Raw genomic sequence first — 25,932 nt, 5'->3', positions numbered from 1 at the left:
CCCTAATCCCCCACACAAGGGGTATAGATTTCAAATAGAATCACTCATTCAGGTAACCCCATTTGAAATTCACACTATGTGTGGAAGTACAAGGTCATAACTTCCAAGAGGGTGTGTGTATTTCAACTGGAATAGCCCATTATGTATCTCTGATTTGAGCACCTACCTTTCTGTGATGGAGGCAAGGGTGGTGGTCTTTTCCCTTCTATCAATTCCCTGCTACATCCTGCATGTATTGCCCTCTCTACAATGGTCAGTATGTCTCTGGGCACAAAGCCTTCTGTCCTGCTTGCCAGATGATCTAGGTCTAGGATATCAATGGTCTGCATCTGGATGTCTACCTTAGACTGGATGACTGACACAAACACTTCTGTCCTCTGAGCCTGTGAATTCAAAATTAATTACTCCGTTTTTAAACACCCATCATCTCCATTATGAAATGTCCCTACTCCAAGGTAGGAACAAGAAAGGTAGTAAATTACATAGTGCACATTAATTATCTCACTAGCAGTTATTTAATGTGCATACTTGGGGATCAGAGACAATAAGGTTCATGAGTGGTAACACTCGCACCCTTGTACAAAAGTGCCATGAAATTCTGCAAAATTATTGCTGACTAATGCTGTACACATCTTTCATTCTAGCAATAACGATTTTTTGGGTATATCCATGAGTGTAATAAACACCAACATAAATTTAGAATTTCGTCATCATAGTTAAGCCTGACTGAATTCTGCTGGGTAAAAGAGGAGAAAATTATGTCTTGGGATGCTCTAGGCCCTATATGCTAGACTTCTATGCATATTAGTAGCACCTTTTTCTTTGCATCAAAATGTTTCATTTGATTCCGACTAGTTTTTTAAAAGATTTTTAGAACTAAAGATATTCACCAACATGTATGTTGAGAAGACTGTGTACATCATGTTTTATATCAGGCGGCGAGTGGCATGATACGAGCCGGCAACTTGTGAAACCGCCTGGTCGTATGGCATTTTCCATATACTCGGTTAGTTTTGTGGGGTTCATTATCGAACCCCAACGGTTTTAGCTTGTTATATTATTTATTAACATAGGCCTATTTGTTTGTGATATTTCAAGCGTTTTAAAATTTCAAAATAATCCCATACAATTACACGGTTGACGATGAAAATTTACTGAATTTAGAGGATGCATGGCGACCACCACCTGTTTTATATGTAACACGATCTGGTCCATGGGGGCCAAAGGAGGCAGTTTTGAAAATTGAGTTACTGTAATTATTAAATTACACATACAAAATAGGCTATCATTTACTGAAAACACCAAAGGTTTAGCATACTTGGTTCTAAAGATATGAAGTTTTTTATGTCTATTTCCTGATGTATTTTATTGTTTTTTACTCCATATTTTGACCTTTATCTTAGTTTCAAATTTGCTACCTTTGGCCCCCATGGACCAGATCGTGTCACATATGTGACATGTCATGTCAAAAGGAGACACTTTTGGGCAGGATCGTAAATGGAGAAATAGCCAAAAATCTGCCCGGGTGATTTTTTTCACAATTTGAGTTTGTTGCTAATTTGTGATGTTATTAATGTTAAAAATATTGTCTGATAGTTTCAGACCGGAATATAACTGGCATCTTGTATTTTTTGAGACATTTTTCAAGATAATTCATACTCTCAAAATTGTCACTAATATTTTTAAAGTTCGATATCTCAATTTCCAATTTTATAATACCATAACTTACTTAACTCAATATCTTCGCTTAGGAATGTCCGATTTCATTGGGGAAAACGGCGTTGTGGAGCAAAATATCTCTTTATTTAAGATATGTAAAAACCTCAAAATTAATAACCTGCCCAAAAGTGTCTCCTTTTGACATGACACGTCACATATATCTGGATTTGCCCAATAAAATTGACATTACCATACCTACCTTATTCAAAGGCTGAATTTCTAATATTGATTGGAAGAAATGACTTCCTCTAGAATTGGTCAATGTCTGATGTAAGCTGCTCTTTGACTTTGCTGTGGCGATGACACAAAGTTTGGAGTGTTCATTGATTTCGGCAGTCAACACATCTCTGACAACTGTGAAAAAATCCAAAGATAAATTGGATTTTATGAAGACATGCAGTATTGAATTTAGACCTGTTCTTTGTTTTTGTTTTTTTTTTAGTATGGTTGTCCGTTGAAATTTTTTGGTTGCTCACATGCACAACTCATTAACAGTTTTGATATGCACCAAAATTCTTAACCTTTCCCAGCTTATGCATCGTTGTAGAATGATTTCTTTAGTCCCAAAATATCAGAGCATATAAAATGCATTAATGAGTTACCTGCTGTGATGATATATACTGTAACTGATTACAGTTACACCACTATGGAAGTTCACACTCAAAACATTTCTAATTGGTATAGAAACCCTTTTTATAATGATTTTTCAAATATCATGATATTCCAATTTGTCCATACCTTGAGCCACATGTGCATTAAAAACTGCTTCTGGTCCCATTTCTTCTTCAGGGCCTATTGGTGACCTGGTCACCTGATCCAAATCATCCAATAAGATGATAGATGGCTGTCTCCATGATGCCTCATTAAACGCATCCTCAAGCACTCTCCTTATTATATCAACTCTCTTCCCTGAAAAAAATAAATTGCAAAGTGTTAAATTTGTTATTCTATACTGGGTCTAAGTTGCATATTTATTAGACCTGCTCTTGATACATACTTAAACACAAAACATGTTCAATGTTAGTCTTTGTCTAAACAAACTTCTATTTTTAACTTTTAGTTTATATAAAGTTAGAACCAAGTTTAAGTAGAGTTAGTCTTGGTCTAACTTAAACCCTTGGGTCCGTATGCACAAAACAAGTTAGACCAGATCTAAGTTTAGACCTTTTCTAACTAGTGGAAGTTAGACTTAGGGAGGGATCCATGATTCTTCTTATTTCCTCCTTTATTCCCAGCAAAGCCAAAAAGTTAATCTGCAGCCATCTCATATTAAGCTACATGTATTTGCCCTTAACAGGATCTAAAATAGTATAGAATAGGGTATTTTAATACCAAGGAGTTCATTCTCCCTAAGACTAATCTCCATAGTTAGACCAGGTCGAAAGTTAGACATGGTCTAATTTGTTTTGTGCATTCCGACCTTGTTGTACATATGGGCTAACGTTTTCACATGTATCAGTGTGACGAAATAACCTGATGGAAAATTGACCTAAACAGTAAGGAACTAAGTAAACAGTAAGTATATATGACACATTCATTTATTAGCCTTGAAAAACATGGAAACGTCATATATTTGGCTAAATAATGACTCTTCCTTTTAGTTAAGTCCACATGTTGGATCCAATTAAATAGCGTTAATTAAATGTAGATCAGATGATGTGTGTTGAGTCACAAACCAGGAGCCGATAGCCTGACCATTTTCACTGGATATTGACCTGTAAAAATGTAACTATCAACACACCCTTTTACTTACAACTTGTGCTTACCTCGTAATGGTTTACATTCCACCACAGTGACATATGCCAAGCTTGGCCAATCAGCCAGTTGCTTACATACAGCCCTAGCTAGTGCTGATTTTCCGCTACCACTAGCACCACATATAAGCAGTCCTCCTTGTAGGACACCTGGTAGACTCTGACACATGTGACTAGATAAAGGTCTGGTCATCAGTGCTGTGTGAAGGTGTTGTATTGCTTGCTTACCTAAATCACTTACTCCTCTGTAAAAATGTAACACAGGTTCAACTTTGTCAACATTACGGATGTGATGTTACATTAAAAAACATTTAATAGCTTGTGCTAATGTGCATTTAAAAATAAACAATAAAGTTGCACACATGAGCTAACCTTTGTGTATAGTCCAATCTCTTTTATCCGGCCATGATAGGACCAAGCATTGGCAGGTCAGTGAAAAAGCTGGATAAGTACAATATGTGACACGATCAAGGGAAATGAGTCGGATGTCGCTAATATTGATTTTGAGATATTGGCAAAGAAAGTGTTAAAATTCTTTTGTTTTATATTGTTTTAAGCGATTGATAAATTGACATAACTTCACAAAGAAAAGTCGTATCAGTTTTCAGTTTCTGAAAGCTCTAAATCTCCTCTTTAAAAACAAGTTTAAAACTTATTTTTGACCAGGGCCGACATGTGACTCATTCCCCTTGATCATGTCACAACTGCTAACTGCTTGAGTGCATTTAGGGGTTCATTCATATATTTTCATGACTAAGCGGTTGTTTATGCCCGAGGGGCATAACGGCCCGAGGGCATAAACAACCGCTTAGTCATGAAAATATATGAATGAACCCTGCTCATACATACCAGAACATTTTGTGATTCTTATTTCATCAAAATAATAACACAAAATTACAAATAACATTATTAAAAAACACAATTTTCCTTCATTTTCCCTACACGGCAATCGCACATCCGGGACACCGGGCATAAACGCTGTTTATGCCCGGCTCTCGACCAATCATGCGCGCCGTTATATAGCGTGTATGTATGAATAAGGTGTTCACACATTAAAAACACATTTTCCTATATGAAGATCATACAGTCGGAGAGATTTGTATTAAAAAGAGGTAGGGATGAGGGAGGTTGGACAATAATATACATTGTAGGCCTATATGAAATGTTTCTTGGGAAAATTGGCTTTTTTTTTTCAAAGCTTTTTTTTTATATGTGAACATATTGTTTTCATGGTAAATTTGATGAAATTGAGACTTGTGGACTGATCCTGTCTGTAACACTGTTATGGATGGGTTATTGACAGTACATGTCATCACTCCATGGTCACACGACCCTCATAAAGGTGCTTTATGGGTATATCTCAAGTTGCTGAACAAGAGCCAAACAAATATTTCAACCATGCCATAAGTAGTGACGTAATCAAGTACAAACTAAACTCTTTTTTTTTTTATCTAACAGGGTTTACATGAACACAGAAGATCAATAGAGCTATTAACTAAAACATACCCAAGTTCCTTCAATCGAAATCCATCTATACTCTCATCCAAGTCAGCTTCACTCCAATATGGCAGCTTGGCTATCTCTGGTGGTTTGTTTGTTTCTGTCATCATTTCTCCAATGGTTACCATGGCATTTCTTGCAACCATAGGATGCAGTAGATAGTATGGCTCTTCTCGGGTTTCTTCCATCTTGCTATTTACCGATAACAGAAATTCACCCATTGATTCTGTGATAAAAGAAAAAGAGTACCTTTTAGATTTAGTATAACTACAACTAAAACATCCTGTTACACAACACCTGTGGTCCGGATAATCTACAGATCCAGAAATACATGTAGTCAAGTGGTTCATCTTTTCATAATGATAAAGAAATAAAATCGACCACAAACTGGTCAAAGCTACTGCTCATTTTTTCGTGTCAATGTCCAGATCACATAGTACATAGTTCAATCCTGGGATTCTTATTTCACTATTCGCCATCAAAGTGAAGTAATAATCAGATAACTACCATAGCAATGGGGTAAAACAATTTTTGAATAGATCTCTCTTCACTAGTACGTTCACGCGGTACCTCTGCATAGAACCATATAAAGCTGATCACTCGCACAGGTAAGATTGGTATATTTGAAAGGAGCGGTAGTGTATTCAATCTATGATTGCAGACATACACAGGTGATGAGTACAATCTGCTTGTAGTGCAGCATGATACATTCAAAAATTGTTTTACCCTATTGCTATGGTAGTTAATCCGATCATTATGTCACTTCGACAGCGAATACCAGGACACATTCTATGCAGATGTCAAAATATGGCATGTTGATGGGGAATTACAATTTATCCTTGATAATATGCTTCAATCTTAAAAAATAAGCTAACTTAGTGGTGAAAATAGATAATTGAACATGAATACAGATATTGCATAATATTGCAAGCTAAGATATATGGCAATTAAAAAAAAGAAAACATTTCAGCTAGAGAGCAGCATTAATGAAAAACACTATCATCACCATATATTTTTCACAAAATACTGGACTATGATCACATCCCTCTAGTTCTTTTCAAAGACAAATATGACAATGGTTTTGCTGGTTTGACTTTCATACAACTTGCTGACAAGTCAATTCACTTCAATACCCAACGAACACGAGTTGAAATTTCTATGTTGAATCAACAAAATTGAATTTCAATGTTGATTCAATGTTGAAATGACAACATGTGCCAGATGGGTATTGGCACTGACCAAATTTTACTTTATAACCAACATGTACTTATATTAAAGCTTTTGCAATCATCTTAAAACAACTTACCTCCTGTTTTTGTGATAGGAAATTTGATGAGTGTGCCAAACCTACTGATTGGTATGGGGGATATCATACAACTCACACAGGACAACCAAAGGTTGAAGGCTTTTAAGGCTGCATCTTCACCTATATCTTTTGGCTGTGTGATAACAACAAAGATTTAAATAAGATTTTAGTTTTAACTGTAAATCTAATAATGCACACCTAAGTTTTCTTGAAATTTAGTAATATATCAAAATATTTACAGAGTCGGTCATGCTGCATAAAAAGACAATTGACTGGTCACAAACACCCTTTTGAGCAAATTCTTCCTCTTCATATCATGATTTTGTTTTGCACATCATGAATACTTGCTTGTTTTTACTTTTTAGCATGTCACTATATTACTGCAAATTCTTCTCCTTCTAGATTTGCTGCACGAGGCTATAAAAACAAAAACAACATGCATTACTTTAGTTTGATGGATGTTTGTGATCTTACCATTTCAAACAGAGGGTGGAGTTTGATGCTCTCTATCGGTAGTGGTGGCTCAACAACTGGCCGTAATTGTACCTTAGCAGTACACTCTAAACCAAGCTGACGACGCAATAGCTCTGGCACTTGAAGAAACCATCGGATTGTTGAATCATCAAATGTTGTAGAAGAGTAGATGTTATTGGGTTGCCTGGCTCTGTGCCCCTTTAATTCTTTGGTGTGGATTATACATCTCACCACACAAGAATTTAAAGGAACACTAGGCTGCTTTGCATTTTTCATCTTAGAGTTAGCACCTGTTGGTTGGTTTTGTGGTTGATTTCCATTCACAGTACCGCCTTCTTGTGTCTTTCGCTGTGCTTCTGCAAGTTTTTGTTCAGTTCTTCTTTTCTCTCTCTAGGTGACAGTAATTTTTTGAGATGCGCTAAAAACACCACAAAGTCATTGGATGATGAGTGCTTTTGTTTGGATGAATCAGAAGACTGGCTTTGGAAGAACGTATCTGAGCTTGAGCTAAGATAAACAGTGGTTGGTTGCATGAGATGTGTGTATGAATTAGTACTACTTGAAGAGGATAGGTGGGGTGAAGAAGTCTGTTGAGATGCTTTGGATCTGATTGGAAGGGAAGAAGGTCTTGAGGGAGTGGGAGTAGATGTCACACTAACAGATGATGAAGCTCTATTGAAAGCTTTGTCTCTCTGTTGCCTATCAAACATAGGCTGAATCCTGGCAATGATATGAATATCCTTCCAGAATTCAGCGGCCATTTTGCGTCGAGCATCTTCTTCACTGTCTGTATTCGGCACTTGGCTAAATTTGGAATCGCCATACCGAAAAAGCAGCCATTTGATAGTGCTCCATACACGATATGTCCATGGGATAGCACCACTTACGGAGACAGAGTCAAGATCCAAAGGGACATATCCCGGGGTGGTAGCAGCCGTAACAAAACCTGATTCTCGTATGGATGATGCCAAGCTCTTATTACTCATAGTTGTCGATGCGTCTTGATCTCCAAACCCAGATAGTGAAGTTAAGGAGAATCCGGACTCTTTAGAACTTGCTGAGCTTAGCCTGGAATCTAATGACGGTAGTGAAGGATCTGTGTACAAATTGCGGTCTGTTTGGGCTGGTACGGAGGGTGCTACTTGATGGGAAGAATTGCTGGATTCTAGTCTGGTTTTGGGGGCTACTACTAGTTCAGTACTAGGTTCAAGTCTAATGCATGGTGCATGGGGCTCACTAGCTCCTGAAATGAAAAAAGGAGAAAATGTTTTTAATTATCAAATGTGGACTCAAGCCCACACAAATGGAGCCAAAAACTATTAAAATGTTGACCTGAAGAGCTTGACTATGCCATGTTTGTGCACTATTTTTTCCACAGTATATGAGACTACAGGGAGTCTCTAAAGGAACTATTTTAATTCCTGAACTAAACAAGATTGACTATAGTAGGAATTCCAATTGAATGAACACAGCTTTCAGCAGCTGTACTCGATCCAACCGCGATCGTATATATCGCGTATTTCAAATTACAACACTAACGCACAACCTTGGATACAATGCTAACCAATCACGAGTGCGTTGGCATGGTTGGATTCACTTCCGCGTTGCTCATGCACATTGGTGTACATCGCGCAGTGTACGCAAAAAATCGTCATGCTATTGAAAACTGCGTTCATTCAATTGGAATTCCCGCTATAATATGCAATTGTATAATAAGACAGCTTTCATATAGGCTACTTTTTGAATTGTGAAAAATGTGACTGCTTCATTTTTTTTCTCAGTATTTTGGTATGAATATCTGTCTAGCACACAAAAGGTGGTGGATTTCATGTCTATAGACATGCAAATGGAGTTTAAATGTAACACTTTGGGTGGTTTAAACTGTTCTTTTTTGTTGTGATATCAGAATATGAAATTTGCAATTACACATATTCTTCTATGATCCAATTTTACCAACCCTGACATCACAGAGAATGAATGAAATGCAGAATAAGGTTACTAAATAACTTACCTATTTTGATGAATATGCATACTTTCTTGTCAATCCATATTGGTAGTATCTGATTCTTCCATACTACTCTCACTTGATTTAACAGATTGGATTCAACGTAGTTAGCATTCAACTCCTGGCAAACAAAACACATCAAAATGTTGCATGGCATAGAATAATATTGTTTTAACATTGAATGTGCTTAAATATCAGCCCTCAAGACAGATACATGTATTTAACATTTAAGATTAAAATTCAATACCGTATTTCGTCAAATAGTCGCCCCCCCCCTCAAATAAATGCCCCCACCACTTTTTTCAACCAAGATGTTTCAAAAATTCCGATATTTCCATGCTATCTTGTGTAGTAAGCTTACCAAGTTGCTCACATGGTCGGTAATAGCAGCAATAAATGGTGAAAATCTGCATCAGAAACCCGGAAGTGAACCAAAAGTCAGTGTCAAAAGTTCATAGTTCGTCATTTTAGCGTGACTTTTAAGCTTACCTAATGATTTTAACGGGAATTGTCGTGCTAAAAAGACCTCTAATAAATACCCCCCCTTGGGAAAATGTAACGGGGGCGTTTATTTGACGAAATACGGTATACATCATTAAAAAATCACTTCAAATATAACTGTAAACATTGGAAAAGATTACCGGTATACTATGACACAAGCTTTCAATCCCACTATAATATCACTCATACATAAATTCTAGACAGTTCATTGGTTGATTACCATTTATCATTTTTACTATCAGCCTCTCCGTGTGATAGTCTTTGCCATCATAGTGCTCTGCCGTAGTGCGCCTGCGCCAAGCCGTGCGCTGACTGTTAGACTCGCCGATTTAGTTATGGGGTGGACTCCAAAATGTGAAGTATATCACAGAATTACATGGTGTTATGTTGATTGTTGATGAAAAAATGTATGTCCTACATGTACCTTAAATAGTATTTTAGTAATAGAATTTATGTATGAGTGATATAAAACAAATATTAACTGCCTTAAATTCGTGTAATGGTCGAAATATATTCACTCGGTGAAAGATCTTTCACCTCGTGATTATATTTCGACCATCACACTCATAGACAGTTAATATTTGTATAGTGGCTGTGTACAGCCTGGAACAGAATAAACATGGGGTTCTGATTGGCTAATTGAATCACATCATGAAACAGCATCATTTCATTCACTGAACAAGCCCTGTGCTGTATGGTGTGACCAAAGGTGAACTGGTTCTTTTTACACAATAACAAGGGCAAGCACGTCAGCCAGTCAGTGCCAATGTGAAAGAACTTTGCTGGGAACTATAACTTAGTACAGAATGCAACTCCTCTAAAACAATTGACAGCTGCTTGCAATTATCATCAACCATCCTCAGCTTTCCTAATGGCAATATAAACTGCCATTTGAAATACAGCCAAAAGTAAATGAGTAATATGTGCTGGTGGAGTGGAGACGGAGGAAGTTTTGGAAAAGCACTCTTAAAATGTGATTTCACATCACCATGTATCATATACAAACACTCAGCTCTATCAGGAGAATGAGTTTAGATTTGTCATACTATCAGAGCTGTCAACTCTCATCATTCAGTGTGAGACTCACGCTTTGGGCCACTTTCTCATGCTAAGGTAGAAAAATCTCATGCAGGGCTACCAATTCTCACGCATTCGACCGTCAAGGTGTACAAACTCATGCATCTATCAAAATGTTGTCCCTCCTACCCCCACTCTGTGGCAAAACAAAATTAAATTTTTTAGTCAGCAAGCAATGATTCCGTCCCGGTATGCCCATGTCATTCTGAAAAGTTGACAGCCCTGATCTGATACTATAAATGTGTAGCACATCCAAATTGGTTTAAACTCTTTAAGCTTACCAGGATTTCCCAGTCATCAGTGCTAGCTGGTTGTACAAATACTCTACTACATGGAAGAACACTTGCCACTGGATTCAAAAGAACCTGTCAAAAATAACATACATGTGTAAGCAAATACTTGTGATATGGCAAATTATGGAGATGGAATGAGCCTAATCAAACCTAACCAACAAAAATTACAGGCCTAATGTAAATGTCAGTGTGGTGGACCCGCGGTGTTGACGTCGCCAAAACAAAATCACCCTTACCATAAGTCGAGGCTAAATAAGCCTTACCTTAGCCTCAACTTGGCCTCGATATCTTTTGAGGCTAAAAATTAACCTCAACTTAGCCATCGAGGCTAAGAAATTAACCTTATCGGTGACAAGGCTAAGAAATTAACCTCGTCTTAGCCTGAAATGTTTTTGAGGCTAAAAAATTAACCTCGTCTTGGCCTGCTTTAATTTTGAGGCTAAAATTAACCTGGACTTTTTTGAGGCTATTATTAGCCTCAAAAATATGGTCACATGATAGGTCAGAGGTCACCAACTGTCAGGGAGCAGACTACTGTATGCTGCTCAGAATTGCCAATAATTTTGAAAAATTAACAGTTTAAAGGGTATTTTAGGCTTTTTTACTGGTGCCTAGTTCATGGGGAGCATAGCAACTATGTCTCTGGAAGAAAAATCAGCTTTTCGTAAGTTTCAAAGTCTGTATTTTATTGCTTCTTTTTCATCAGGAAATATGGCCTTTTTGAGGTTGTTGAATTCAGCAGACATGCATGTATTGTAGTCTGCAGACATGTATACTGCAGTTTGATGCTGGCTGACCCTGGTGAAAACGTGTAACTGCACTGATGTTGTTAGGGTGTTATGTTAATTGATGTTTGGGGATGTTTGTACTTTAAATTGGGGGTGGGTTATTTAGAGAGTTCAAATATGGTGAGTTAATATTGTTGGGAAAGTTCAAATAATGAAATAAGGTTGTCATATTGGAAGTGTTATGTTTGGTTAAGTTGGGATGAAGTGGTGTGCATGCAATATATGTCAATGTATTGGAGATGTTTCTACTTTGAAGTGGGGGAGGGTCATCTGGAAAGTTCAAGTGTGGTGAGTTTTCACCTACACCCGATTTGAAAGAGTTATATGCGGGAGTTCTATTTGGTAAAAGTTGAGATGTGGACATGTGGTATTGGGATGTTTGTACTTTTTGGGGGATGGTCATTTTGAGAGTTCTTATGGTGAGTTGTCACCTTCAGCATATTAAAAGAGTTGTTTGGTGACATTGGGATATGGTGTGTCATAAAGATAAACTCTTCCAATACGCTAAAGGTGACAACTCTACATATTTGAACTCTCCAAATTACCCCCTCCCCACTTCAAACAAAATATAACTGTCCCATAACATTGACAGCACACCATATCCCAACTTTACAAACAAAACTTTCCAATACTAGTATGCTCAAGGTGACAACTTGCACCATATTGGAACTCTTACCAAATGACAACTCACCATAGTTGGATTTTCCAATTGACAACTCACCATATTGGAACTCTCCAAATGCAACTCACCAAATAACCCTACCCCCACTTCATAACACCCCAAAAATATCAGTAACACTCATCACCTAGCTGGATCAATAAATAGCCCAACCGTCCCTGCATGCATGTAATGTTTAGCCTCGTGAAATAGCCTCAAATGATTAGCCTTGTCTTAGCTTAGCCTCTAAATATTGCGAGGCTTAACTAATTTAAATAATTAGGCTAATTTTCAGGCTAAGGCGAGGCTAAGATGAGGCTAAGACAAGGCTAATTATTATGAGGCTAATATTCCGAGGCTAATATTTTGAGGCTAATAATGTGAGGCTAATGATACGAGGCTAATTATTTGAGGCTAATTATGCTAATTATTTGAGGCCTATCTAATTTAAATAATTAGGCTAATTTTCAGGCTAAGGTGAGGCTAAGACGAGGCTAAGGATATTAAGGCTATTCACGAGGCTTATTTTCTGAGGTTAAGTTGAGGCTTAGATAAGGCCTCGACCCAGTGTCCGATTTACAATTTTTTTCCTACCTGCACTGGTGCATGTAGCCCAAAATTTCTACATGCACAGCAAAAAGTGTGCATGCACCAAAATTAAAGCAAACATAAAATCACATTGAATCACGATCATTGTCAGAACTAAGCTTGTAATAATATTTCCGGCTCCCCTGTCAGTGTCATTTTTATGCCGATCACTCGCCGATTTCTCAGCCAAAACACTGGATGCTGTGGCTTCATCTGTTCTAGAACTAGTCGCCGACGAGGTGCACGATTTCCAGAATGATGCAAGTGTTTTTTGAGCTATTTCCTTTTTTGCTGGACATTATTATGATTATTTTCCGTACGTAGACAAATATTTCCCACAGTTTAAATTCCGGTTCTTTTTTTTTCAATGAAATTAATGAAAATGACACTCTTCTACATGTGCGAGAGTATCGGGAATTGGTGGCATATGATGTCACATTACGCTAGCCCCTCTAAGGGAAGTCATAGTCTTGGACCAGACTGTATGTGGCTATCGCGAATGTTCGTTAGGATGGACGAGTATCAGACCGATGCAAACTGGCTGTGTAGAAGACTAGGGAAGTCAATGAAAAAAGTGACAGTTCTCACGTGATAGGGGTATCGCGAATTGTCAATTGTGCGATTTGTGCCAGCCCTTCTAATGAAGTCAGAAGATGTTGCGCTAAAAATAGATTGGGTTTTTCCCAATCGGACTGACTGCTTGCTTACTTTTGTATATTGGCCTTGTCATAGACCGAATATTCAGTCGATTATACATACTATAAAATCGACTGAAGTGTTCCTACTGCGTTTGGGCATGGTGTTATTGATGTCACTTTTGAGTTGTAATTTGTCTCACCTGCATATATGAGCTCTCCAAATTGTTGCTTGTATACAGTACAAGGTTTGGGTGTAATCGGCGTAAAAAGCCGTTCTGCATTCGTTAAAAAAAACCAATTTGTAGTCACGTCTTGAGCACAATCTCGCGTGTCTTGCCTGTTTATTTTAAATGCAAAATGGCTGGCCCTAAAGGTTAATTGATTGAGTTGACCTCATACGTAATGCATATTGATCATCCATTTCTCAAATAGGGGTGTTTTCTATCACATTGATGGACGTGCTGACCATTTCATCAGGCGGCATATGAAGCATAACACGTGGACGTACGAGGCTGGCGAATATACATGGCAGACAGCCTCGTTCAAAATACACGGTTAGCAATTACAAATGGAAAATTAACATACTTGCAGTGTGGTACACGGTCGTACCCCGACGGTTTTAGAGTAAGATAATTTTGCTTTGACACCACATAACAAATTTAGAATTGTTTATGAAGATTTCATGAATATGTGTTAATCCAATGGCGACATCAAAATTAGTGATATCGCTTCCATCACCGCCTGGAGACGCGGTTGGATTTCCCTAGAATTTCCCTCAAGAAATAATGGAATGAACCATATCCTTTGCAAGATGACACAGGTCATACCGGGTCAACCATGATCAGTTTTGACAGGACAACGTGGGTATGGAACTCTCCAACTGACTCGCAAGAAAGGGCCAAGAAATTTCACTTTTTTCAGTGCACATCGAGAAACCTGAAGTATTGCAATAGAGTGAGAAGTAAGTGGTTATCACCTATAGGTTCACAAAGGGAATTTTAGACGGTCATGAAAGGGTGAAAATAACGTGTAAAACAGCGGATGTAAATACCGACATCCTTCTCAAATCTAAAACATAGCGTAATAGTACGGCACTAGCCTTGTCATATCGCTAGCGCTAAAATCGTACATGCACGTGTGCAGGCAGGTAGTGAAAAGCTGCATGCACAGAGGGAATGTTACATGCACTGGTGCAGGTATGCAGGTGGTAAATCGAACACTGCCTCGACCTTTGGTAAGGGCAGTCTCTTCTACAGTCTTAATATCATACTTGGCAGTGACACATTGTAAACAGCGATATTATTCAATCGGGAAAAAGAGATTTTAAAATGACTATTCCCCAGGAATAGTTTTTAAAAAAGACTATTGCCCGGGCAATTCTTTAAAAGGTGGCATAGCTAATTCAATGACCGCACTTTTAACCAATCAGATGACAGGAATCTATATGAGCTATAAGTTGTTTTAGTCTGTTCTGAAGCTGAAGAATATGCTTACCTCTTGACCATGTCTTAGACCCAACTTATTTGCAAAGAGTCCATTGAGCTGTATCACTGCATCAGGGTCTGGACTTGTTAGTGTTGCTTGACGGATGTACTCTCCAGCCCATGATATGTAGGCTTTGCCTTTGTCACCCCACTGAACTTCAAAAGTCACATCCTGCATTACATGAAGCAATCAATAGCAAACTTTTTTAATGGTAACTTTGTCTCAAAATATAATAAGATACATAAGAAAAAGTGTACACCAGGTGCCAAAAGACATGACCATACCATGTTGGATATTGTTTTTGTTCCCTAATTATACCCCTGAGGTATAATATTGACAATATTATACATTAACCAGCCCAATGCCATATATAGTTATGAAACTACGCTTAAAAACATTGCCAAAAAGCACCATTACCGCATCCGTCTGTTCCGTTTCCGCCTGCTCCTCCACCCCTGACATTTCAGTTTGTAGATATGATTGAGGTATCATTTTTACTCCGGGATTATGATAAGGCTAATACTGTGATACCAAACCTTATTTCCTATTTCCAATAATTTATTTATTTATTTGTTTTGTGAAATATTAGTACCACGATAGACCATACAAAATGTATCTGAAAATCTCAAAAGCCTGTGTGAATCAGATGATGTATTATCCATGTGCACATCTTCAATTGGATAATTCAAATGCAATCACTCACTCAATGTCAACATGTGCAGTAAAAGCTACTACCGGTATTTAAAGATTGTATGTACACTGGCACAAAATGTCATCAGGGTTTTCCGAAATGATCTAGTCTACAGGATCTTCTGGAATCAGGAAAAGATCTAGACAAGTAGACATTATGCACATTGTATTGATGGAGGCATGCCATAAAAGTATACCTGCTGCTTGGAGAACTCTTTCATCCATGACGCTGGCAGAGCAACATAACAATTCTTGTTGGCTGAGAATTCCACAGTAGCTATCCTAGTAGTTGCCATACCATTGCTGGGTCAAAGGTTATATAATGTGTGTGTTGTATACATGTAGATAGGTCCTCTCCTGTGCACAATAAGATAATGATATCAGGTTAAACTGAGAGCTAATCATAATAAAAACATATATTTTGCAACAATGAAAAACATGTTGTTCATTTTAAAACTTAAATTAAAAATGTGTTAATATCAAAACTTGTTGTATCGGCGTAACCCTATTATACAATTAATCAGGGTTCCTTTTATGCGTTAAAGGGGCATTTCGTGATCCACAGCCTCATCCCCCCACTTTTCCCAAAAAAAGTTCAGATTTTTACACCACTGGATACCTCTGGCTACATAATGGTTATGTAGCAAATATTTCTTGCAGATTAATTCGTTTAGCAAAAATATCGTCAAATTTGAATTTCGTTCTGGTGCACCAGAAAGAAATTACAACACATTGTCTATGGAGCAGTGTAATACACATAATCATGCATAACTCGCAAACGCAAAATCGGAATCAACTGAAATTTTGGAAATAAGCTTTTTCGTGGATATCTACTGAAAAATGTCATAAAAAGAGGATGCTAGGATCACGTAAATCCTCCTTTAACCATCACATACAATGTATACGTGTGCGACATCAAGCATGTGCATAGGACCTTGTGGAAAATAATATGCGCTGGACGGCTGGCAGCACGCTTAATTTGTAAAATGAAATCTGGAAAAATAATACCTACCATTCCTACCCTAAAAACAGACCCAACTTTTTCTGTTTTCCGCTTATGAACAGCGACTGGCATGGCATGACTATGTACAAACTTCGGTAAACCTTAGTTTTAACACATAAATTTGCTAAAGTTTGTTCGGGTTATAAGGTGGAAAATTATTCGCGCATCAATAAAGTCCCAACTCAAGCTCGCATAATTCACATATAGCGTGCGCCAGGCCTTATCTTTTGAAAATTGCTGGCGAGTGAATCACTCTCCTCAAAACTTGTCAGGTTAGCTGTAGGTGAGTGATTTTTTAAAATCACTTGTATTATTATTACACCAAATGTAGGCGAGTGATAAAAACCTCTCCTCAGCTTCATTTTATAGCGTGCGCCAGGCCTTATCTTTTGAAAATTGCTGGCGAGTGAATCACTCTCCTCAAAACTTGTCAGGTTAGCTGTAGGTGAGTGATTTTTTAAAATCACTTGTATTATTATTACACCAAATGTATAGGCGAGTGATAAAAACCTCTCCTCAGCTTCATTTTAGGTGAGTGATGGCGAGTGATCGCTCTCGCTTGCCTCAAAAGACAAGGCCTGGTGTGCTAGTCATGCGCATTACGCAACGCAAACCTAGCGTAAGCACTGCGCCCAACAGCGTGCACACCATTCTATATCAATACACACTACACAGTGTTATTAGTCTTATTTTTTCAGTTTTTCTGCCTTAACTAAGCCGAACAAACTTTGCTCAGCAGGGCCGGATTTACCTTGTTGGGGGCCCTGGGTCAGGCCAAAATTTGAAGGCCCCAAAGGCACCTTGAGGAAGGCATGTGCACTCGAGTGGCCAAGTTTATATAGATTTTATTAGGACATTTGCGTACGAAGCAAGCGAAAAATTCAATTTTAGACTATTTTAGTCCGATATTTTGCTATATAACAGACCAGTGCGCGCATTGTAGGCTATTTTGGCCCAAAACATGGTGGGTTTTTTTTGGTTAAATTGGAAGATGCCCACTGCACAGGGCAATTTTGGGGGCCTTGGGCCAGGGCCCATCTGGCCCTAAGGTAAATCCGGCCCTGTTGGTCAGCCAAATTGGCCCAAATACCGCCATGAACACAATACACATTTTACATAGAAAACTAGAAGAAAAGATATGTCCAGGAAACCTAAAAATATGTTGTCTATACGGTATTTCACTTGACCCAATTATGTACAGTAATTAGTCAGAATTATCAGTCCCAGAACAAAATATTAATTTCTGACATGATCGTGTTCTGGGTCTGAACTGTTTCCATATGAAATCTTGATGGCAAATTGGACAAAAGAAGCACATGGTTCTACTTGACAGCTATTTAATTCCTATTCATGTTACGTGAATCACGCTAAATTGTGGACCATCCTTGTGATACTTGAGTGTTTGGATAAGCGGAACGGTCTTTTGTCTACCTCTCTGTTTGTAAACAGATCTAGATGAGGAGGTCAAAATTGTCATCCTCGCCGAAAATATAGCGTAATATAGTACGGCACTATATACAGTAATTAGTTTTTGTAATGTGAGAATCGCACATGGAATTTTAGAGGGACTTTAATAGCAGTTCCATAAAGCTGCTCTATCATGTGAGCCATGCTGTTTTGTTTTGCAATTGATGCATTAAATGTTGGCTGAATGTTTTTTGACAATTTCAATCTTTGACAAGATGTAACTTTGCTACGGAGAGCGCTATGACAAAACAGTTTTCAGTTTTGGCTTTTTTTACTTGAAGGTCCATAACCCAATCAACAGCATCATCACCCCCGATTTTTCTCATTGTTGATAAGTTTTGGATATCATAAAATGAATCATATTTTTCTCATTACCATCCTGCAATTTGACGCAATTTGAACGAAGAAATCTTGAAAAAAACACCTTGTTAGAGGCTACCACTTGATCGCATTTTACATGACACAGGAGTTTTGGGTAGTCATAGAATGAAATCTTCAAAACCTTCCAAAAGTGTTTCTTGTAATAGTTGTATATGGGCATTTTGTGATCCACAGCCTCATCCATCATCCCCCATTTTTTTCACAAAAGTTGAGATTTTTATACCACTGGAAACCTCTGGCTACAAAATGTTTATGTACCAAAAATTTCTTGCAGATTAATTCGTTTAGCAAAAATATTGTCAAATTTGAATTTCGTTCTGGTATGAAATTACACACTGTGGCCTATGGAGCAGTGTAATACACATAATCATGCATACAAAAATGTAACTCTAGATGTTCGCTTTTCGTATCTCGTTTCTTGTTGGAAAGGTACAACGTTGAGGAGATAGGAACAAGTACATCCGGGACCTACTCTGCCATGTTTGGCTGAGTAACGGTACATGAACAGTTGAACACGGTCTTTTCTGCCTATGTAAATTAGTCATTGTGTATTAAAGCTGTGTTTATATACCCATGGGTTGCTCATCTCGAAATCATTGTCGTTCACTGCACAAGTTAATATGTGTGCAATTCTAGAGAACGTTGACCGACAGAGGGTGTCGCTTTTAAAAAACAGCGAATCATGGACATGCTCAGCAGGCAAATACGACGGCGAATTAGTACACTATGATCATGCATGCGATTCAGGTTTCTGCAAAAGCTATTGAGTATAAATGCATCTTTAGAAATGACCGGCGAGTGTGTGGTCTCAAGTGGGTTTTATCATGTTAAAGCCATATTATAACATTTCTTTAAAAATAGATCAGTATTTATTTTCCATAAAATGGTAGCTTTTACTGTCAGATATGTTCCTTTTAATTTTGAGCCGAACAAGTGAGGTAAAGCAAAAGAAAATTGGAATTTACTAATAGCTCCAATGCATGCTACTCCGGCGGTTGTAATATGGTACGATCCTCTGGCATGTGTGTGTGTGTCACATACGCCGTGTAATGTAGTACTGTGTTGACATCGAATACGCGCTCGACTAATATTTCCATCGTAATAATAAAAGCGCTGATTCAGGCGGTTTATTCAAAATCTCGGATTTTGACAAAACTATAGCACCTGAAGTCTTGATTTTTGCAGAGAATCTTTGTTTACTAAAGTACATTACAATCGTGCAAAAACCTGAATTTAAAATTTTTTTGAGGGCGTTCTACTCCGCAAATGTTATAATATGGCTTTAATTCTAGTGACCTGACACACATTTTGTATTGGTTCGATCAAGCATTGAAATGCTTTCATTTTTTGTACTGGATCGTTCAAGCATGCCCAACAATTTTTTCAATGTAAGTGCCTCTGGCCCTAGTGGAAGTAAAAACGGATACCGGTACTATGGCCAGTGTTGGCCTAGTCTAGGGCTACAACTCACAAACGCAAAATCAGAATCAACTGAAATTTTTGGATTAAGCTTTTTTCATGAATATCTATATTGAAAAATGTCATAAAAAGAGCATGCTAGGATCACGAAAGCCTCCTTTACCAAGGCTTTAGACCACTTGGCATGTGACATCATTGCCCGGCAGACGGCAGTATGCGCACGCATTATGGCACTTTCCATTGTTCTTTGCCCTGCAGTGTCGTGTGCATCGTAGTTTGCTCAGGGCATGTGTATTTTAAATCTCCCACCACATTTCATATAGTAAAAGAAAGCCATTGAACAGTGAAGTGGTTCGTTCGAGCATATCGAAAGACCAATCCCTCGCAAGCTCGAGATACTCTAGCTAAAATACAGGTTTACATAAATTACTATCTTACATTATCTTGCTGTATTTCAGCTAGAGCGCAGACAACACGCTTCCGTTTTTTTTTTTTTTTTTCAATACTGTTACGCAAGTCGAAGAAGAAACCCAACCCGGAGTCGAGACCGCCCTACTCATTATTTCATTGTACCGGTACTTATTGCAAAATATTATTTGCCTCCATATATTACGTAATCAACACAAAGCTTTTGTGAGGATTAGTGAGTGGATAAGAAATTGACAGTGGAGGATATGAAGGACACGCTGATTGTTTGTCAATCATGAATTGCCGCAACGTTTTAATATTTTACTGCATGGCATTCCGCAAGCACTATGACAAATTATGCCGTATTTTTTCAAAGATCATCTCATATGAAGTAAGCTGAATGCGATCTGTACACTTACACTTACAGGATTCATGGGATTAATTATAGGTTTAGGCCTTTTAGTACCCCATATCCATTTTCTTTCCAGTGCTGATCAATCTTTCCTTTAAACTGATTTGTAGTATTAACTCCAACAACATCTTCAGGAAGGTTATTCCACACATCTACCACTCGCTGGGAGAAGAAGAACTCAAATTCAAACCTTTCTTCAGCTGCCTTTTGAAGAGTTTGAATTTGTGACCCCTGGTGCCTGTGTTATGAGACATGGTGAAAAGCTGATCTGGGTGGATATCTTCCAAGCCGTTGAGAATTTTGAAGACCTCGATCAAGTCACCTCTCAGTCGCCTGATCTCCAAGGGATACAGGTTCAGTTAACTTCAAGTCTTTTCTTCCGACCCCCGACATCAAACATTTTTTGGTGGGTATGCTCCCCGAATTTTGAGGTGGTGGGTCTTTGGGAGCTGACGGCGTACGGTAAAGAGGGTCTTCGGGGCTGTTAACAAGTAAAATGGGGTCTTTAAATTTGGAGCTGCGAAAAAGTCGGGGGTCGGTCGGGGGCACATCAAACATTTTTTGGTGGGTATGCTCCCCGAATTTTGAGGTGGTGGGTCTTTGGGAGCTGACGGCGTACAGGTAAAAGAGGGTCTTTCGGGGCTGTTAACAAGTAAAATGGGGTCTTTAAATTTGGAGCTGCGAAAAGTCGGGGTCGGGTCGGGGGCACATCAAACATTTTGGTGGGTATGCTCCCGGAATTTTGAGGTGGTGGGTCTTTGGGAGCTGACGTGCGGCAAAAGAGGGTCTTTCGGGGCTGTTAACAAGTAAAATGGGGTCTTTAAATTTGGAGCTGCGAAAAGTCAAAATCAAGGGTATTTCTTGGCTTTTTGGTTGAAAATCCCTTGAAAAAACAAGAAATATGAGGAATAAGCAATTGTTGGGTCTTTTAGAGCTGAAATTATCAAAATCAAGGGTCTTTCGGAGCTTAATTATTTTGGTCAAATATAGGGGTCTTTCGAGCTGCGAAACCCAAAAGGGGGGTCTTTCCGGGAGCATACCCATATGGTCATTTGTGTTGAGTGCCCCCCCCCCGGGTGGTGTACCTCTGGGCCCGGGTTGGCACTTATAGGAATCTGAAACCCTGTTTATCAAAATTGTCCAGGCCTAATTGGATTTTAGTTTTGCATTTTACTTTATGTTATCATGTCATTATGTACAATTTATGCTTGGGACTCAAAATCATTTAGTGTTCAGGAATTCATTGTGTTTTACAGATTTTGTGTTAAAGTAAATTCCAATGTACCGTATTACAGTAAAAACTGCACCGCAATAAATAAAGCTCACATGTTCGCCGGTTTGTTGTATCCATGTTATACTCAATCAATGTATTGCCTCATTTACATGAACTTCCACAAGAATGTTGCCTAAGGGGCTGTGCAATAATTATGAGCCCTGGGGAGGGTAAAATTGTGGGGGGGCCAAGAAATTTTTGGCGGGGGGGGGGCAAGCAATTTTTTGCCATCCGGGAGGGCACCATTCACGGGGCACCTTTTAAAGAAAACGCTCTAAAAAGGCTTAGGAAAACAGTACAGAAACGCTTAAATATGCAAATTTTCCTCGCAACATGTATCTAGACCATTTTAGGTTTGTAAATTGGGATCCCAAAATTTGGCATGCACGGGGGCAACTGAATTTTTAGTGGACCGAGAGGGGGGGCAAGCGATTTTTTGGCGAGCCGTTCAGAAATTTTACCCCCCCCCCCCAGGGGGCTCATAATTATTGCACAGCCCCTAAATATATGCCGACCAAGTGCGGTTTGTTGAAAACCATTGATGCCAATTGAAATGTGCCAAATGACATCGGGTACTTATCCGGTGGTCTCCAAAAAAGCCATCGGATAGTTATCCGAAGCGTACACTAACGGTTCTCAAAAGTTTTCCACAAAAGGCACCGAAAGGCACCGGTACTTATCCCATTGCTATTCACAATACCATGGAGGCACCCGATAGGCACCCGGTACTTATCCGGTACTTACCAGATGGCTATTCACAATACCATGTACATGTAGGCACCCGATAGGCACCCGATACTTATCTGGTACTTACCCGATGGCTATTCACAAGTAACCAGATACCATGGAGGCATCCACTAAAAGGTATCGGGTGCTTACCCGGTATCTACCTAATTTGCATGTCATTTCAGCCGGTGCTTACCCGGTGAGTAGCGGATAGGTATCCGCAAAGTTGTGTTTTTTCGATGGGTTGCCCTGATGCCCTCTTGAAATATTTCAAACTGCCGTGCTGCCTTGCCTTTTCAGTGAAAATCCAAGGCAATTTTCAACTTGCCCTAAAAAAGTTGCCGTGCCTAGTCACGATTATCGCACTTTCAGTTTCCCACGCGTTTGAACGGGAATTGGATTGCGTTCTTTTTCGATGTCTAGTGAGCAAATTTTTTCAATATTTTGAGAAAATGATGTCAAATTTTCTATTCTGTATTGTTTGGTAATAATGTCTTTTGCCAATAGTATGTTTAAAGTTGTAATTTTGTGTTTTTGATCGCAAAGTCTAAAGATCGGATATTTTCGTTCCCGATTCGAATTCTGAACCTTTCGCAAGGGTACCGATTTCGGCAGAACTTTGACGATAATTTTGCCTTTTTGGACACTAAAATGCTTTCGATCCTTAATTTTGTTTCAACCGAGTCTTAAATTAGCAAGCACAATACGGTTGGTACCACTTGCACTTTTATACATTGATGAAATTTTAAAGATTTTTTTTCAAGTTTCTAACCGGCGCAAATCGTTAAGTGTGTATTTCCCATGACATCCAAAATGGCGTAAGCCAGTCAATATACATATACGTGTGAAACATGTTTATTTTTTTATTTTGCCTAAAAACCATGATATTAAAGACTATTGTAGTACATTATCATTTATGATCATAATGATGTATCACAATACTAGGCCTACGTTAATACTTACATGTTATTTACTGATGAGCGTCTTCATACTGGGAGTATGGATTCTAAGACAAGAATGCCATGTTTGCACGTACATCATGTAGCCACAACCTTCGTTTTTGACGTATGTAAATAATGAATGATAATGCATGCACCCTTCAACTTCAAGTGAATGGGTACACCTGACTCAACCTTAGCTCAGCTATTGACCTTTTTAAAGGCATTTCGATACATTGCCTCTCAAATTCACTCCTCGAGCATTGCGTGGCGTGGGCGGACACCGGCGGGGGTGGCACTCACTGAAATAAAACGGGGATGTGCGGGCACATTGTCAATGTCATTGACCCATTGACCCTAATTTTGAAACCCCCTTTCATAATACGACCCCTTGTGTTTTCTGCACCCGATGGTTAAAGACTTAAGGGAAGGGGTATGCCATTTTGGCAAGCCGGGGGGCCGGGGAAGCAATTTTGGCACATATTTGTAGGAGATCAGAATGGACGGGTAGAGAAAACATTGTCTTTAGGATAATTAATATTAACCAGCAATTAAAGGAGTAGGGGAGAGCGGGGAGTGTTCGCCCTAGGGGTAGGTTCGCCCACCCCTTGTTTCTCAGCACTACGGCTATCGGGGAATTTGGTGATGGCAAAATTAGGTGACAAATGTCATTTTAAACTTCTCATATTAGCTACGTGATATATAGGGCCGTGTTCATCGAACTGCAGCCAAAACAAAAAATTTACACCAAAACGTAACTTTTTCTTGCATTAATAATGTTGTATTATCATTGATACATAAATACAGATGGTTTTAATGGAAATCTGTATTGGGAACATATGGGATTTGTCAAAGATTAAATGCAGTTATAAACTCCTTATTCGATTTTTATTTTGCATACCCTTAAGAAAATACAAAAATGTGCACAAGGGGCACGTTCGCCCTTTTGAGGATGGGGCATGTTCGCCCTATATCTTCCCGGGCGGACTTACCCCAAACTGGAGGGCGGACCTGCCCCATCCGCGTATTATGCAAAATATTGATAATTATACCATTAAACAAGGTAAAATAACTGAAAAGCATGTTTTTTAAAGTTATGTGGTATCAGTATTGCTCATACCACCGTTTATTTCATAATCCATAATCTCCCCGAAGTTGTAAACATGATACGTTTAAACTCACTTTGGACCCCTACATTTTACCCTGACCCGACCCCTGCAACAAATTTAGTGACTCCCCAGAAGAGAATGAATGCCCTGTATACCCTTGCTAAATGTTTGCATTGAATATGTTATTGTTATGCAATGTTTAAACCTTTTTTGGGGATTAGGGTGAACTTACCCACCCACCATATGGGCGAACCTGCCCCAATATGGGGCAAGTTCGCCACTTTGCAAAACTTGTTTGTTTGCTCTATCCTGTTGCTATTGTAAGCCCTATAGTTCTGGGATTGTGGCCGTATATAGCTAAGACATGGGGCTTTCACATGGGCTAATCAGGTCATCCCTAACCTTAAAATTGACATCGCTAGGCTGGTCAGAAAAAAATAGGGCGAACACTCCCCGCTCTCCCCTATTTCGTGATCCTAGCATCCTCTTCTTATGACATTTTTCAGTAGATATTCACGAAAAAAGCTTATTTCCAAAATTTCAGTTGATTCCGATTTTGCGTTTGCGAGTTATGCATGATTAGGCCTATGTGTATTATACTGCTCCATAGACAATGTGTTGTAATTTCGTTCTGGTGCACCAGAACGAAATTCAAATTTGGCGATATTTTTGCTAAACGAATTAAACTGCAAGAAATATTTGGTACATAAACATTATGTAGCCAGAGGTATCCAGTGGTGTAAAAATCTCAACTTTTGTTGGGCATGTTCGAGGGGGGGGGCAAAGATTTTTTGGCGGGCCGAGGAGGGTTGGGTAAGCAATCTTCGGCAGGGGGAGCAAGCGATTTTTGGCAAGCCGTTTGGAAATTTTACCCCCCGAGGCTGATAATTCAAAATAAAATTGCACAGCAAGAACAGCTACATAGGCCTATGTAGGCCTATTTCAATCATGGTAAGGGAACATTCATAAATACTTTGGTGGGGTCTGGAAAATTGTATTTGCTATGTCAAAACTAAGTTTGACCCCCCCACCGCCTGTATGTTAAACTTTTAGACCTCCCCCTTCTTTGTGGAATAGGCCTACACCCAAACTTTATGTACCCCCCCCCTCACACACACACCACACACACACATATGATGAACTACTCAAAATAGGGGTAGCTGCAGGTAATATGGGACAGCAGGTAATATGGGACATCGACACCTGTTTTCATTTTAACAAAAAGTAGCTTAGAGAAGGTACACACTTTAAGTTGATTTGTTAAGTGTTTAGAGACATCAATTGTGCTTCTAGAAATGCAGTTTTGAAGTCTGTGTATCA

At 38.8% G+C, this 25,932-nt stretch overlaps 1 protein-coding gene across 1 annotated transcript in view; it reads right to left on the bottom strand.

Moving 5' to 3' along the window:
• Positions 1 to 23,627, bottom strand: part of LOC140154921 (peroxisomal ATPase PEX1-like) — a 44,081-nt gene extending 20,454 nt beyond the window's left edge. Inside the window, 13 exon segments of the mRNA XM_072177582.1 lie at positions 167 to 383; positions 1,919 to 2,073; positions 2,458 to 2,628; positions 3,486 to 3,718; positions 4,980 to 5,199; positions 6,280 to 6,412; positions 6,754 to 7,124; positions 7,127 to 7,996; positions 8,765 to 8,879; positions 10,618 to 10,701; positions 14,796 to 14,957; positions 15,674 to 15,833; positions 23,529 to 23,627. Coding sequence (XP_072033683.1) covers positions 167 to 383; positions 1,919 to 2,073; positions 2,458 to 2,628; positions 3,486 to 3,718; positions 4,980 to 5,199; positions 6,280 to 6,412; positions 6,754 to 7,124; positions 7,127 to 7,996; positions 8,765 to 8,879; positions 10,618 to 10,701; positions 14,796 to 14,957; positions 15,674 to 15,772 — 2,830 coding nt within the window. The 5' untranslated portion in view covers positions 15,773 to 15,833; positions 23,529 to 23,627.
• Positions 23,628 to 25,932: the final 2,305 nt, after the last annotated feature.

Source organism: Amphiura filiformis, chromosome 6 (genome assembly GCF_039555335.1).
Source record: "Amphiura filiformis chromosome 6, Afil_fr2py, whole genome shotgun sequence".
Lineage (NCBI taxonomy): Eukaryota > Metazoa > Echinodermata > Ophiuroidea > Amphilepidida > Amphiuridae > Amphiura > Amphiura filiformis.
This window is presented reverse-complemented; position numbering and strand designations above follow the sequence as displayed.